The sequence below is a fragment of the Echinops telfairi genome, unplaced genomic scaffold, assembly GCF_000313985.2.
Source record: "Echinops telfairi isolate 266 unplaced genomic scaffold, ASM31398v2 ScPeMD7_23;HRSCAF=83, whole genome shotgun sequence".
Classification (NCBI taxonomy): Eukaryota; Metazoa; Chordata; class Mammalia; order Afrosoricida; family Tenrecidae; genus Echinops; species Echinops telfairi.
Genome location: NW_022103920.1, coordinates 44,082,190 through 44,099,719, shown reverse-complemented (window position 1 = coordinate 44,099,719; position 17,530 = coordinate 44,082,190). Strand labels below are relative to the sequence as shown.

At 43.1% G+C, this 17,530-nt stretch overlaps 1 protein-coding gene across 1 annotated transcript in view; it reads left to right on the top strand.

The window, feature by feature from the left end:
- Positions 1–17,530, top strand: part of MAGI2 (membrane associated guanylate kinase, WW and PDZ domain containing 2) — a 1,552,529-nt gene that overhangs the window by 1,347,584 nt on the left and 187,415 nt on the right. The window contains exon 14 of the mRNA XM_013004634.2: positions 6,521–6,612. Coding sequence (XP_012860088.2) covers positions 6,521–6,612 — 92 coding nt within the window. The remainder of the gene's footprint in view (positions 1–6,520; positions 6,613–17,530) is intronic.

The following is a 17,530-nucleotide window of genomic DNA, read 5'->3' as shown; positions in this document are numbered from 1 at the left end:
AGACCACTGACTTGAAAGGCAGAACATGGAAACAATTGCAGAAAAGGGTGTCTCATAACAATTGCACTGTTTCAGGTCTGCAGGCTCACAGCCCACATCTCTCCAGCGTTTCCATGATGACAGCTCATTATCCATCGCAGCAGGTTCTAACCCCCCTCAGAGAATAGATGTGTTTGAGATCATCTTATCTCATAAATTTCCATGTCGGTTTTTTTTTGATATGCAGAAAATATGGAAGATGTGTCTGAGCACTTAGTCCTCACATAATGACTAATTTATTTGCTCAGCTTGGTCTGAAAACTTTAAAAGCATAATTGTTCATATATACTGACTATAAAATCCTTATACTTTGTAAAAATATCCAGAGAAAAGTGAGATATGTGCTGAAAACTAACATGAGGATCAGTTGGGCCTCTAAAATTTCATACACGTTTCTTAAAATTCCAGGTTCTGGGTGTATTTTAGTTTCAAACAAAAGAAAAAGGAGAAGAACCACTTGATAGATTAGATTGCTATGTGTGCAAAATTATATCATTCCCTTTTTTAAATTGCATTACTTTAATACAGTTTGAATGCATTATATTCCTATAAAACCCAGGATTTAAGAAAAGAGCCAATTGCAGGTATTTTGTTAAATGGCCTCCCAAGTTTTCAAAACCTAGGAGATCATGACTGCATCCAATGCAAACAGCTGTTGTTGTTAAGTGCAGTGGAGCAAGTTCCAACTCAAAGCGACACCACGCACCCAGAATGAAACGCTGCCCGACCCTGGGCCACCCTCCCAATCCTTCTTATAGTTGAGCTCATTACTGTAGCCACTGTGTCCATCCATCTCCTAAATAGATCTCCTATTGTCTTTGCCATTAGAACATTTCCTTTATCGAATAATGTGACGTGGTTTTTGACTCAGATAAATACATTAACCATATGTGTATGTTATCTTACTTTAGCTACATCATATCATTAGGTATACCTGTTCAAGTGACAGTAAGCATTCCTAAATAATGTATTTATAAAGCTACATGACAATTCAGTCACAGAATAAATGCTGTGATTTCGTGAACCGCACAGACTGGTGATACCTTCAAATGATTACATTCAGGAATCATTCAGTTAGCAATTCCTGCAGGCTGTGTCACACAGAACTCCGGAGATGCACCAAGGAAGAAGTGTCCCGTCACCCAGGGAAATTGTCGGCGAGAAATACAGGGATCAATGGTCAGGACTTTTGTGTGCACAACTCTTCTCCAGACAAGAGGACTGGGTTGGGGGCGGGGAGGCTATCTTAAGACAGGAGGAACAGAAGGCAGTTCCAGAAAACTGCTTGCTGAGGCACAAAGGAAATCGGGTGCCCAGAGGATCCATGGATAGAATCAGATGCCCCAGAGAAATCACCCATCGGAATGGGGGAGTGGGAAAGCCCACTGACTTTGGCAGTGAAGATGTCCTCAGCCACCTTGAAAAAGGCAGTTGAGTCATGAAGAGAAATCAGGAACCAGACTGACCGAGTTCAGTGAGTGAGTCATAAGTGAGGGGGTAAGACTCCACTAGAGATGATTCTTCCGTGAGGGATGGAAGTGGGGAGCAAGGTGGATACTTAGGATGGGGAATCTGAGCTTACTGGAAGGCTGGGGAAGAGGAAGAAATTGAGGCAGAGGGGGTTTCTATTAAGGCTAAAATGCGCTCCACTGAATTCACATTGCCAACGGAGAAAAAGAAAAAAATAAAGTTAAGGGATAGAAAACATTTAAGGCAAAATGCAGAAACGGTTTACTTCTGGTTTAACTCATTCTGTATCTAGGGTGCATGCATTCCAGAAGCCCAGGCCTTGTTTAATAACCATCTTTGATTGCTGACTGCTTCCTCACACACCCTTTCCTAAATCTCTTCACAAGGAAAAGCCAAAAAATATTAGGGCTATTTCCAATGGGAAAATTAAATAAATGCAGTCTCGGTGCCAAACTGGGATAATAAGCCACGGTACTTATGTTTTAATTAAAACATGGAAGGGGATTCAAGTACCAAAATTTAATTGACATATTTACAACAACATCCCATGTGCCAAATGAACCCATGAAAACATTGTTCTTTGCATTTTTCGAGGTTGGATCTACTCATGCGATGAATCTGTTGTGGTTAGCCACCCTGCCTTTCCCAAGCACCGTGCACCAAGCCACGCCCTTCCAAATCAAGACCCAGGGCACGTGCAGCCTTCGTGGAGTCTCCTCTTGTGAAATTATGCTTTTTATGAACCTGAGGGATGTTGCCCAGATACCCGATGGTGGTCACCATTCGCTACTCCTCACCTTATTCATTTTTTCAATATTGGTCTGAGCCCACGGTGCAGCAGGGCTGCCAGTTGCATGCTGTAACTCCACCACAGTGGTCGTGCAGCACTGCCTGCCTGGATTAGCCTCACAACACGCATCACCTCATGACGCTTGAGTAGCCTGGGACTCAGCTCTTAGGAAAGAAGTAATCGTGGGCGTGGCCACTGAATGACAGCATCGGCAGACCCCCTGTCTCCCTCACAGCCGTTACACCAAACAACCCTGAGAGTTGGGGGTCGGGGTGGGAAAAGTGCTGAGGAAAAGCAAGACAGGAACTAGAAAAAGGGCAGCAAGAGAATGAATGAGGTAACAGGGAATCCAAAAGGACGTTGGTAGGTGTCGTTAAGTGACACCCAAAGTGACTCAAGTCAAACTCAGGGTCCCCAGGCCCGGTCATCTGACAACAGTATGCCGTTTGCACAGGCAGCACGAGAGAAGGAGTGATGGTGGCCCCGTCATCTGACAACAGTATGCCGTTTGCACAGGCTGCACGAGAGAAGGAGTGATGGTGGCCAGCTTCTGTTTCAATGGGGTGAAGAGTTGGCCCCTGGATTTCATCTTTCGTATTAGCAGTGAAGGAGATACAGCATGATGCAATAATGGAAACATGATGGGGGGGGGGGCACGTGTTGAGGAGCTCTAGGGGCGCAGGGCGTTAAGTGTTGGACTGTAACTGCAAGGTTCAAACTCACCGGCTGCTCCACATGAGAAAGATGAGTCCGTCTGCTTCCAGAAAGATCCGCAGGCACAGACCCCTATTCAGCAGTCTGCTCTGCCCTGCAGAGTGGCTATGAACAGAACCTTCTTGATGACAGTAGGCTTTGGTTGGGGTTGGGGTTGGGGTTGGGCTAGAAAAGGAGCAAGGGAAAGGATCAGAAACATCATCTTCCAAGAAAGCTAACAGAGCTAAAAGGAAAAAGAGTGGTGTCTCCCAGAGTTGCTCGTATAATTTAAGTTATTTTATAAAGTCAGACTCAAAGCAGGAAAAAAAATGAAACCAAAGAAAATTTATCTTTCTAAGGCTTTTATTTTCCCTGGAAAAAAAAAAACCCCTCTTGCTGCTTCAAGGCATAATCTATCATTTAAACTTTTTTTTTTCCACTTGACTATTTCTCTAAAGTTTCCATGCCCTGCAGCTTCTGAGTGTGTGTTCAAAATTAACAAAGAAATAAAAAAACAAATCACGTCAGCAGGCACACTTCTCTAAGGGACCTCCCTTCCCCTCTCTCGGTCTGCTCTTGTAGGAGGAAGCCAGCCATTCTGCCACGCAGGATGGACAGGAAGGCGAAGTGATTGGCGCTTACCACCCTATGCTTAAAAATGAAGGGACGGGTCAGTTAGGAGTCCTAATAGCTACCAAAATGTATGCGGACCAGCAGCAGGTGAATTCATGTCTGGTCCCATCTTTTGTTTTCCCAAGTCAGCTGGGTAGAATCTTGAATTTTCTCCCCACAGAACACCAACGTCTTCAGTCATTCATTAAGAAAAAGTGTCTTTTCCCCCAGGAATTTCAGCTTTCTCTGATACAAGCCACCCCCTTTGCACCTTGGCACATCTCAAAAGCTGCTGGGATTGTCATAATTTCAGCATTTCCTTGGGGGACAAATTTTACTTAGCAAATCAAATGTGTTGCACAGTAAATGGCTCATGCAATATGGAAGGGTGCTGAAGAACACTTTGCCCACGTTGAATACTCACCAATCCTACAAAAGTGAAAAGCATGTTTGTCAGAGTAGGTGGAAAGTTCTGGGGTGCTAGCTTTATCATTTTCTGCCACAGAAATATGCCTTGCTCTACTTGTGTGTTTGTGTTTGTATGGTGTAGAATCCCCAAGCTGAAAGCCCAGAGAGACAGCGTTGCCAGGAGCAGTCGGGTCAAGAACGTCTTGAGAGGTTGAAACAGTGAGGGATCCCTCTCGGTCATCTTTCTCTCTCCCTGGCTTCCCCTCTTTCTGAGGAGACATGCGTATGCCTTTGATGGCTGTACTGGTCTACTTCCTCCTGTGTCTAACCTTCCAGAGGCTCAGCGTACACTCGGATATAGGACTTGCTGGGTGTGATTGCGGGCTCCAGAATAAAGAGCGTTCACGAGCCAGTTGAGTTTAGATGAGCGCCGAGCAATGTTTTTCTCTTTGCTGAGCCACTCCACTCTAATGAACTACCGAGTACCCTTGGTGGCGTGGTGGTTACAAGCTGGGCTGCCATCCGAAAGGTGAGCAGTTCCAAACCACCGGCAGCTCTGCGGAAGGAAGATGGGCCTTTCTAGCCCCATAAACATGTACAGGCTTGGAAATTCATAGGGCAGTTCTACCCTGCCCTATAGGGTCCTTATGAGTCAGCATCCACTGCAATGCAGTGAGGGTATTTATTTAACTTTTTAGAAACTCAGTTCTCCCGTGTTTAGTTTTGAGAATGATGAGGGCAATGAATGTACAAATGTGCTTTACACAATTGATGTATGGATGGATTGTGATAAGAGCTGGATGAGCCCCTAATAAAATGATTAAAAAAATAAAAATAAAATATGATTCCTTATACACGTCTTAGAGGAGGATGTGGAGGTTTAATGGATTACTATTCTTTGAGAATTTAATACTATTCATTAAATGGAAGAGACCTTTGTTATTGGACGTCTGGCCATGAAGGGCCATGATGGTCATGAAGTCTTGCATATTATATGCGTGTATATATACATGTGCACTTGTGTGCTTGGTTCTGTATTTTGTAAGAGCACACCAGGCACATACTCATCATTTGCTCACATTCCAGAAGTGAATGACCCACCTTTCATATTTCACGAGGAACACACCCCCTGTCAGCACCTACTCAATGGCAGTGAGTTTGGTTTGGGTTGGCCCAGCTCAGGTTAGAGGGTATACCAAGGTAAGGCCAGCATCACTGCGCTTTGTGCCCTGCCTCCCTGTAGCAGCTCCACTTCATGTCGAGCCTAGGACGGATCCACTGGCTAGTCCTTAGTGAGCCCTTTCTCTACTACAACTGTATATCCAAGGGGCTCAGGCATAGCTTTTGGCCCCTGGAGGATTCTCCTTGAAATACCATCCTAATTTCTTAAATCACCCTGTTTCAGCAAGGGGAATTTTACTTAATATTTGTTCTATCCATTTTATGACTCCTTTAAAGCCATTAAGGCCCACAGATCACGAAATGCTTCTTAAGCAAGGAGAGCATGATGAAAATTTCCCAACGTCGCGTGTCTGTCATCCTAGCACTGGGTCTGAACACTTACACGGAAGGCATTTTCTACGAGGGGCAATTTAAAGGGCCAGGAGTGGGGATGCAGATTGAGGGTAAGGATAAGCCATACGTTCCTTAAAAAGTCCAAAGATTTCTTTAATTTCTTTTTTAAGTTTGCTTCCTCTAGGACTTTTAAAAGGACATTCAGGAGTTTCCTAATTTCAATTTCAATAGACTGTATACTTTCACCTGGCTGCAGACAAACCTCCCTCCTCTGATGTACTTGAAGGTACACAGATGAAACTCATAGTGACTCACCATTCGCAAACACTTAGGGCTAAGAGATGAGGTTAGCTACATGAGCATTTCTACCTATACAGTCTTTTCTTTTTAAATGTAAAGGCATCTGTCAGAAAAGAGAAACTTCACCTGAAATCATGTAAAGCTTAAATTCTAACATTTTCAACTTTGTGCGGTTTAAAAAAGACAACTTCCGTGGAACATAAATTTACACACACTCCCTCCACCAGGTGCATCAAATCCTAAAACAACTTTATTAGTAAATTGCTAGGCGGTACTGAGCTAGGGGTGGCCATCTGATTCCCCAGGCTTCGGAAACAACCCTTGCAGTCGGAGGAAACACCACCAACATGCCAGCGGAGCCTGTTCAAATCAGTTCAAAGGTACAGAATTATCAAGACATCAGTTCCCAGAATGCAGGGGTGTTTCCACTCAGAAAATTCGTGAGCCCTCTCTGCCGATGACGACACCCTGACAGTGCCCTTGGCTGGTCACTGTTCTTTCAGGACGACTTAATTTTGGAACACCTACTTTTGTTACTTTCTCTCTTTTTAATGCTTTATGCTCTCCACCAACTCTACCAGAACCCTCTCATTAATCACGTCCATACAATTAATTTATCATTGGTGCATTCAGCTCCTCAGAGGTTGGGGAGAAGACAGGACTCATTATTCAATGGGATCTCTTTTGTGCCAGGTCCAGATTACAAGGAGTTGGATGTTCACCTTCGGAGGATGGAATCTGGATTTGGCTTCAGAATCCTCGGGGGAGATGAGCCTGGACAGCCTGTGAGTCGGATCACCTTTTTCTACACTTTGGGCTATCTTGTGTATGTGAGCATTGGGGAAACATCATTCAATATGATAGCTGAAAGGATATCGTTTTGGCCCACAAAGCAGAATTTCAACTTTACCAATTTATTAGCTATTCTCCTTAAAATGGCCAAGACTTCTTCAAGAATCAATGCACATTACATTAAGAAAGAGGCATTCTTTGCTCTGAATTGGCGTCCACTTAAGTGTTTCAGTGATCAATTGTATTAGGCCCTGGTGTCTCTGTGCTGGCAGCTCCTGGATAGAGAGTGTAGGATGGAGGATACAAGTGGGGGGGGGTGACTTGGAAGAGGAGGACAACATGCTTTTTACCAAAGCAGGGGAGAGCAAGTATGGGGCTGCTCCCAAATAAAGCCAAGCTAAATGCCACAAAGCCCCAGCCATATCTGAATTAAGGAATTACCATGAGAAATTACTCATGGTATTAACCTCATCTGGCACAATGTTGGGAATTGGGATAGCATTTGGGCAAAATCTTGTTTTAGAAAATCATTTTTCTAAAACTGGAGACTCTTGTTTCTAAAACAAAGTTCTGTATCGGCGTGAAAGTCTTGTAGCAGTAATCATGTCAATATTCAGTATATGCAGTAATAGACAGCAGTGTTCTAACATACACAAAGCACACCAAAGTGGGGTTCCTGAGTGTGTGTTAAAATACCAAATAGAACACATTCACTGTAGAGTATGTGCCTGAAGTAGTGCCCGAAGTGGCTTAGTCGGATCCATGAAAGTCTGGAGCAAGTGGACAAGGCCTGAGCTGTGATATCAAGCACCTGTGCCCCACCTGAGCTCAGTCGCCTACGTGCCATCCTGGCTCAGGCAAGGCACTGAGGTTCACAACCCAGTTTTTCCGACTGTGAAATGAGGACACCAGCAACATTCTCTCACCCGGTGGCTTTCAGGATGAAAGGAGATGACCTTGGTAACGCTCTTGCTCTGGTACCTGGCGCATATTAAGTGCTCAATGAATGTTTCTCATTCACTTTGTTTCCTTTGTTAGTTGATTCATAACATAAAACTAAAACCACTGATGGACAGAAATCTTCAGGAAGGGAAGTAACAGTTCATCGTTTGTTTTCCATTCCTTATATGAAAGTAACCTATAGCAAAGCTGTCCCAACAGGAAGCAAGTTGCCCTGGTAGGCAGTGGACTCCTGGGCTGTGGAGGTAGTCGATCAGAGTCAGCGAGAGCCTGAGAGAAACTCCACAGAGACCTCCTCCTCCCCGCGAGAGGAGTTCCCCCACGGAAAACCCCACGAGGCTGTGCTTGGCCCTCTAGGATGAATACACTCCACAGGGAGGGAAGAGTTACTACCTGATTGCTGGGGAGAAAACTGGGAAACAGTTTACCAAAACGTCACTCGTTCCCCAGCTGCCAGAGAAGATGGAAAAATGAATTTGCCAAGGAGGACTGGCTGGTCTTTTGGGCTCGTGTAACTTCAGGCTTACATTGGTTTAAAGACGACAGGAAGGAAGGATTTCATGTCACAGGGAGAGGAAGCAAATTTCATTCTTCTCATTCACCTGAGTTGTTTCCTCACCTCCCCCCCATCAGCTGATTCTGCATTTACCAGTGACCCGTAGTCACTCCACACTGTAGACTTCTTATTGAAGGGTATGTGTCTAGAAAAGAAAATATTATCAGATATCTTCATATATGTAAATATTTGATCCAAGGATTTATATTCCAAAACCCTTTGGCCCCCACAGGGCATTATCTGACAAATCTTACTTCATGGTTGCTCTATGTTCATGTGTCTGCAAATGTTGTTTGATCAGCTGAGTTTTAAAATGTTTCTAGGTAGGATGACAAGCCCTGGTGTCAGTGTGGGTTAAACATTGGTCTGCTAGCCACAAGGCCAGTAGTTCAAACCCACTAGCCACTCAGGAAGAGAAGGATGAGGCTGCCGGCTCCCATAAAGATGTACAGTCTAGGGACCCTTGGGAAGCAGTTCTCCTCTGCCCTACAAGGTTGTCATGAATTGGAAATGACCACAGTCACCACCGCTGCCACCAGTTGATTCCAGCTCCTAGCGACCTTCTACAAGTTTTCCCAGACTGTAAATCTTTACAGAAGTAGATAGCCTCATGTTTCCCCCATGCCCACCCCCACCCCCCAGGAGCATTGAGTAAGTTTGAACCGTTGACCTTGGGGTTAAGTCCAACACTTCTCCAGCACCCAACAGCACCACCTAACCAAGGTTTGATGGCAATGGGTTTTATTTTTATTTTATGTGTGTGTGTGTGCACGCGCGCGCACGCGCGCGCGCGCGCGCGCGAGAGAGAGAGAGAGAGAGAGTGTTTTTGTTATTGCTGCTAAGCAGAGATGTTCTCGTCTCTTTTATTCTCCTTGGCCTAATGAAAAAACGACTGCCATATGGTTTGTTGTGACTTGAATCAACACTATAAGATAGAGTAGGACTGGCCCATCAGGTAAAGCCATAACTCTTTGTGGAAACAGATTAGCACATCTTTCTCCCATAGATCAGTTAATGGAATCAAATGATCAACTTTGTGGCTAGCAGTCCAATAGTTTCACCACCGCATCACCGGGGTCCTTATTCTCCTTTGCTGTGTTTGCTGTTAGATACCTTCGGGTTGGTTCTGAATCGCAGCAGCCTGCGTACAGCAGAACCGAAACCTGCCTGGTGCTGCACCGTCCTCATTAGCAGGGCTTGACTCGAGCTCTTGGTTGCAGCCACTCTGTCAATCTACCTCCCTGAGGGTCTTCCTATTTTTCACTGACCCACTGCTTTCCCAAGCACGAAGCCCTTTTGCAGGCCCCTATGACACGTCCTGAGTACGTGAGCTGAAGTCTCGCCATGCTTGCTTCTAAACAACAAAACAACAACCTGTTCGTAGAGCGCTATGTGCGTTCTCTGGCAGTTCATGGTCTATCTCATATCCTTCACCAACACCGTAATTCAAAGGCATTACTCCTTCTGCCTGTTCTTCGTTACTGCCTCCAAAATAGAAAGTGTACCATAGGTGCTTGAAAGATAAACTAAATGAAACCGTACGGAAAGGAAAAGATCACACTTCCAGGTCATCTTTATGGGAGAAGATGAGACTGCCCACTCCCTGAAATCGTCATCCTCAGAAGCCGTCCGAGCAGCTCTACTCCGCCGCGCATGCTCACTGCGAGTGAGAGGCAACTCAATGGCAGTGGATTTTTGGTGGTTGGTTGGTTGGTTGGTTGGTTGGTTTGTGGGCGGGGAGGTCTTTTGCAGGGTAATGAAGGATAAATTAGTATAAACTTCATAACCCTTACACTATCAGAGTGCCCCAAATTTGCCAACTGCAAGAATCTCCCCCAGAAAGGTGATAGCTCTGTTTGGTCCAGAATGCCTTTACTTACCTATTTCTTTTTACCCATTACCAATCTTTCAGCTTCTTAAGGTAAGCACAGGTTTTTATGATGATTATGGCATCTTAATTATGGAACCCAATGCAATCAATATTAACTAAACGGAATTGCAGTGAGTGCTCGTTGCCAAACCAAAACTGTTATCTAAGTATATCAAGAAAGAGAGAAACATCATCTGTAGTTTACATTTCCTGAGGTCACTAAATCCTACAGTGTCTGTAGAGTAGCCCCATCCTAGAAGCAGAGATGTCCTGGAAGCCCGAGGACATGTTTTGATTAACTCCCAGGGTGTTTAAAGTTGTTGAGTGCTGCCTAGTTTCATATATTTTTGTTAAGTTATATTTCTTTTGGAAGATCTAGCAACATGGAGTTTGCCATCTTCAATGGCAACAGCTAGTTGAAATTGGAAAATTGTCCCTTTTAGACTGAACATGGCCCCCTCTCCTTGCCTCGAACTCATCATCTGACTCATTGAAATGACAAAGGCTGCATCAACTAGAGCCAGATGATGGTCGATATAGATCCTCAGGGTAGAACACAATTCTATTCTCTTCTCCCACATATAAATAAAAGTAAAAGAAGATTAACCTATTAAATATATATATATATAAAGAAGCAATAAAGCTTTGATTCTTTCCCATGATGCTCATTTCAATACAATCTTTGAAAAATAATACTCTTACCTTTTGGGCCCCGAGGTTCATGTTTTATCTGCTTTGGATGTAAACCAGCACCACATTCGGTAAATGTTAAAGAGACTTTCTCTTTACTCCCATGAAGTAGAAGGGATTGCATGACTGAGTCACAGGGAGGCCATAGTCAGAGAGGGAAACATCTTACTAGGCTTTACATGCGATAGAGTTTTTACCAAAAGGAAATGTGCATTATGTAAAATGAAAGTCAGTGGTCTGAATGCAGCAGCCCTGGTTACCATGCAGCAGCCCTGGTTACCCCCCAGCCTCCAGTTAGTTTTCTGCCTGGACTGTAGGCAGGAGCCAGGTCCCCAGCCCTTCTAAATGCTGGCCTGGAATTTCTGAGTCATGTCTTCTCCACTGAGCAGGCATCAAGTACTTATGACAAACCTCTTCTAATTGCATGGATTGCTGGTTATCTTTATTGCATTTATTTTTAGTTATTCTGGCTCACCCCTTCATCTGAATGGTTTAAGACACATCCATGCTTCAAGTTCAATTTGAACCATAAGGTGAAAAGCTGAACTTCTCTGAAGCGAGCAAAGCCAGAAAATAAACCGTCTTGAAACCTGGAATATCACACACAGGCAAACAAGGCAGGGGAGAAAGAATCCATGATAAATGTATCCCATAAAGTCTTCCTGCCTGCATTCCTACATTTTAAGTCTGAAGATCATACACAAATGAAATGTGCTGGCCTTATTTAATTTCTGACGTCTGACAAAGGGAAAGGCATGGAAGGTGACTTGGCTCCCGACCACAGATGTCTGATAAGTCATAGCTAACAAGTTCCTTCATCCATTATGCAGAACAGTATTGACATCTGAAGGTGCACATTAAACCCAGCAATCTGGCCTTTAGTAACTAATGAACCGCAGAACGCCAGTTCAAATATGGGAATAGACCCTTATTCACTCAATGAAATAAATATATCCCTGGTATCCAATCCAAACAAAGAATGACAAGAAAAGAAAACTCCAGGCCACTAAATTTTGGGAGCATAAAAGAAAAACCCTCAACAAAATACTAACAGACAGAATCCTACAATATATTTAAAAGAGTCATGTTCCGTAACCAAGTGGGATTTATTCCAGGAATGCAGAGATGGTTCAATATTAAAAAGTCAATTAGTTTAATAAACTACATCTATAAATCAAAGAAAGAACCACAATGATCATATCTGTGAATGCAGAAAAGGTTTTTCACAAAATCCAACCCCCGTCCTCAATGAAAACCCTAAAGAAGACTAGAATGGAGGGGAAATTCCCCAGTCGGATGTAAGGCCTGCATGAAAAAATCATTGCCAGCATTATACTAACTGGGGAAAGACAGAGATCCCTTGCAATCAGGAAGTCAAGGATGCCCACTCTCCACCACGCCGATTCTGTGCAGTATTAAAAATCCTGTCCCGAGCAAAAGTGCAAGAAAAAGAAATAAAGGGTGCCAGGTTTTAACTTATATGATCCTATATATATAAAAAAAAAAACAGAGTCCAGAAGATGGCTTCTAGAGCTAGTAGATGTGAGTTTAGCAAAGTTGCAGGGTACAAAGCTGACAAACAAAAATCAGCTGAGTTTCTATACACTGGCAAGAGAAATCTGAAAGGGAAATTGGGGTTCCTATTTACAATAGAATCTAACGGAATAAATTCCCTAGGAATTAGCCAAGGACTTCAAGGACTTATATAATGAAAACTATAAAACACTGGTGAAAGAGAGATTTCCAGAGACTTAAGTAAATGGAAGCATGTTTCATGTTTATGGTTTGAAGACTTCATATTAAAATGACAATACTACTCGAAGTGAGCTATAGATTCAATGCTCCAAAGCAAATAGATTCAATACAGTCCTGATAAAATTCCAACAGTCTTAACAAAGAAGGAGAACTCAATCTTCACCTTTATGTGGAATGACAAGAGGTTTTGAATTGCTAAGTCAATGTTGAAAAAGAAGAACAAAGTAGGAAGAGTAAGACTTCCTGATTTTACAAAAGATGACAGCGCCTCTTTTTGACTCAATGGCAGTGAATTTGGTAAACAGTACACAAGTATTACATATACAAGTAACCAAAGCAGCCTTATCTTGGTATAAAAAATAGACACAGAAATTGATGGAATAGAATTGGTAGTCCAGAAGTAAAGCCACACATCTATTATATTCAACTGATTTTTGAAGAGTTCTATGTCTATTTGCAAGGGAGAAAAGTCTCTTCAATAAATGGGACTGGGAAAATTGGATTTCCACATGCAGGAAAATGAAACCGGACCCATGCATCACTCCACACACAACAAACAAATCCAAAATCAATTTGGGACCTAAATGTACAAACTAAAACCATAAAAATTTTAGTAGAAAAAAGCAGGGTCAACACTGTCAGGCCTAGCTTTTAACAATGGATTATCTAATATAATAACAACAGCACAAAAAGCAAGACAAAATAAATAAATGGAACCTCATAAAAACTTAAAGCTTTTGTTCAGCAAAAGACTTCACTGAAAAAGAAAAATACAAGCTTTTCAGTGGGAGAACAGCTTCAGAAACCATCTACTCAACAAGAATCTAATAACCAAAATAAATATAAAACTTTGACAACAGCAAAAAACGAATAATCTAACTATAAAATGGGCAAAGGGCGTGAATAGGCCTTTTACCGAAGAGAACATTCACAAGGTCACCAAGCATGTGAGAAGATGCTCAGCACAAGAGAGGTGCTAAGAGAGGTGCAAATCAAAACTGCCATGAGACGCCATTGCTCGGCCATAGGACAGCTCAGGCGAAGACGGACGCAGAACCACCAATGATGGGAAAGATTTGGAGAAGGCAGGGAAATTGGAACTTTTACCCATTGCTGGTAAGAATGCAAAATGGTCCTTTAAAGAACAAAAAAGTAGAACTACCACATGACCCCACAATACCCCTCCGACATGCATATGCCCTAAAGACTTGAAATCAAAGACTCAAACAGAAACTGTACACCAGTATTTATTGTAGCACTATTTACAATAGTCAAAAGGTGGTAACAATCTAAACGCTCACCACAGGTGAATGGACAAACAAGCTATGATACATACACACAACAGAAGGGCGCTCAGCCAATAGGAGAAATGAAGTCCTGATGTGTGTCACGATGTGGATGGAATTGTAAGACGTTATGCTGAGTGACATAAGACCATAACACATATAAGGACAAACATTGTATGTCATCGCTTTATATAAAAATACAAGAAAAGGAAAATAAATCAAGGACCATGTTAATTGGTATTGACCAGGAGCAGGAGTGGGGGTTAAGGGGTTAATGGTGATGGAAATATCACATTGGTATTTTCGTGTTGCACAGCCATTTATTGTAATTGCTGCTAATATGTCATGTGCCTATACAACAATTGACAACACTGTGTGATATCACAATGACAAAAATGAAGGGGAAAACCTGCCAGGATTGCTTATATGCAATCAAATACCTATGGGGTTTGGTTGTTTGGTTTGGAGGTTTAAGGTCATGGGAATTAGCCTAATAACATGTTTACTGCTTTTGTTATACCTTCTAGTTCATTGCATTGTGCCTGGGATCTTCAATTAAATGCTTCAGGTTGAGATTCAAGGCAAAACACTTGAACACTAATGAGCTATAGCAACAGAGGAAGGAGAGTATGGAATAGGAGGGTATGGAATATATAACTACTTATGTCCGTGAACAATTGCCTCCTGTGCCATGAGATCAGAAGAATTAGATGTGCCCAGCTACTGTTACTGAACATTTTGATGACAGATGCTCTAGAAATAGAACAGAACTTCATCATGTCATGGACTCCAGACTTCCTGGAGCCATGAAGGTTAAATGAGCCCCTGAAACTATTGCTTTAAACGAGAAAATCCTCAATCTTTTAAAAACTAATCAATTCTTTAACCTAAGTAGTAAAGAATGTCAGCCTTGAGCATGATGCTGTTGAAAGATTTATATGCCTAGCGGGTAGACCCGTGTTAACTTGAGAGAAAGCCAAAACTAAATGTACTGTTGAGCCCAGTAGATCCGATGACTTGATGACCCTATAGAAGAGAGTAGAATTTCCCCTGTAAGTTTCCGAGTTTGCTACTTCACAGGAGTAGAAAGCCGTGTCTGTCTTCTGCAGCGTAACTGATGGCTTCAAACTGCTGACCTTGCAGTTAGCAGCCCACTGTGTAACCCACTACTGATCAGGGCCCCTGAGCTTGGGGGAATGGCAAGGTATTTACAATAAGAAGGAGGTTGGCCACAAAATGATGACGGCAGGGGAAGACGCCGGGAGTTAAAAGCAACTGAGAAAACACTGTTTCCTACACCGCCCTGCAGTGCTAGTGATCTACAAGTAGCTGTATGGACAGACAAACTGAGCAGGGATGGGAGGGAGAGTAGGATTACATCCCCAAATTGTGTGTGTGTGTGTGTGTGTGTGTGTGTGTGTGTGTGTGAGACAGAGGCCCTGGTGGTGTAGTCAGTTATGCACTGGCTGCTAACTGAGGTCAGCAGTTCCGAACCGCTAGCCACTCTGCAGGAGAATGAGGGGATTTTCTACCCACATAAAGAGTAATAGTCTCAGAAACCCAAAGGGCAGTTCCACGTCATCCTATAGAGTTATCAATAGTTAGAATCGACTTCGTGGCAATAAGTATTAGTATCTGTACATGAGCATTTACCTTACTACAAATATATCCATGAATGCTGTGGAACATACTAGGTTATGAGAGTTTCCTAGACATAACCGAACACTTTGAGGGGATGAATGAGTATCTGGGCTTGGGGGGCTCAGGGCTATTATCTCAGGGGAAACCCAGGTAAATTGCCATAGCATGGACCACAAAGACAGTGTCCTAGGGTAGTGTCTTTAGGACAGCAGTTCTCAACCTTCCTAATGCTGCGACCCTTTCATACAGTTGGTCCTTTTGTGGTGACACCCCCAACCATAAAATTATTTTCGTTGCTACTTCCTCACTGTAATTTTGCTACTGTGATGAGTTAGGTGACTCCTGTGAAAGGGTCATTTGACCCCAAAAGGGTCGCAACCCACAGGTTGAGAACCGCTGCGTTAGTGAGTAGCACCTAGTGTCTAAAGCTCATGAATTGCTATACAAGTGCAATTATATGTCTCACCCTGTCTGAAAAAAAAAGTGATGAAGATTGAAGCTGCATGAAAATAATCAGTCCAGTGGACAAATGAGCCACAGAAACATCAGTTCACAACCCTAAGACCAGAGCTGGGTGATCAGAATGGGGTCGCAATAGAAGGTTTTGGAGAGAATGAGAGGAAAATGTAGAACAAACTCAAATTCCAGGCTTACTGGTTGGATAGAAACTAGTAAAACCCTTGAGACTATGGATCCTAGTCACCTGTCAGGCCTGGAAATGAAGAGTTTTCAGCCAATCAATAGACAAGTCTATAAAAGGAACAGTAGGGAGGTACTTGCCCCTTATAAATTCATTATAAATGTTTGACAAAGGATACTCTGGAAGAATGCTGATCAACAAGGAAAATATAGAACAGAACATCATAATGCCATGAGCAACATTCAGAAGAGCTTGGAAAAGGAATAAAAATAAAAAACCCAAGGAGGAAATGGGATGGGATGTTTTATTGTGAGAGGTGAAACAAATGTGTCTGAATTGTTGAATGCAAAAAATTGCTCTGCGACCATTCCCCCGAGTCCCCATAAAAATGGAAAAGGAAATGGTATGTGGAGGAAAAGATCTATATGGAATGAAAGCGACAATAACAACTCGAAGGGTTAGATAGGAACCTTAAGGGACAGTGAGCGTCTCTTAATGAAGGAGGAACAACTCGGAAAAGGAAGGTGAGGACAGGTGCACCCTGAAGGATGCAAGCAACGTCTCTAAACGGTACAGGCAGACACAGGGGCATTGGTGTGTGCTTCGCTGTGCATATTCTCAACAACAACAAAATAAATTAAAAATATGTGGGCACTTTTCCTGAAAGGAGAAGCACTTTTCACAGTGAAATAACAATAGACAAATTGAAAAATGCCAAATGGGACAAGGGGGGTTCCAGCTGTGAGCTGAAAGGGACAGGAAAGCACCAAAAGGGGACGATTTGGAAAACGGAGCAGTGGAGAAAGGCCTGTCTGGAGAAAACCATGTGGAGACGAGGGGAGAGCGTGGCAGACGTTCTTCTTGGCACGGGCGTCCTGTGCAAAGCTGTGGAGGAGTTTTTGAAGGAAACGAGCCTGAAATCTGCTCGCCACCTTGTCAAGTTTTCCCGAGCTGTAATGATTGCAGCCCAGACCCACTGAGCTTGGACTCGCATTAGGTACTTCAGAAAGAAGGAAGGCAATGAAAAGGCCCAGAAAGTTTTTTGTTTTCTATTTTTCTTATATGTCTTTGTTGTATGTTTGTGTTAGCATTACCCCCTACTTAATGAGCCATCAATCATCTGAATGTGAACTATTGTTATTGCATGCCAAATACTGTTTTGTTCCTTGCTTCTACAGCCCATGAGGTGAAGTGTAGTTGCTTGGCTTCATTTTTTTTGTAGAGAGGTACAGTTGGAAAGATAAATGCCCGTGTCTGTTTTTCATTAGAGGATTGCCTTTCTTGACCGGCTTGGTCATGAAGCACTTCCTTTAGGTTCAAAGCAATGTACAGAGGAAAGAGCTCACCCAAGAGCCTCTAGAGGAAGAACTGAAGGGTGGGACTGGAGGTCAGATGAGGCTGCAGAGCCCACTCACCCCAGAGGGGAGAGATAGCTGCTGTAGAATTACTGCTGCTGGCTGAGAAGCCTCCCTCGCTGGTGTGGCCAGGGCAGTCGCAAGAGCATCAGAAACTG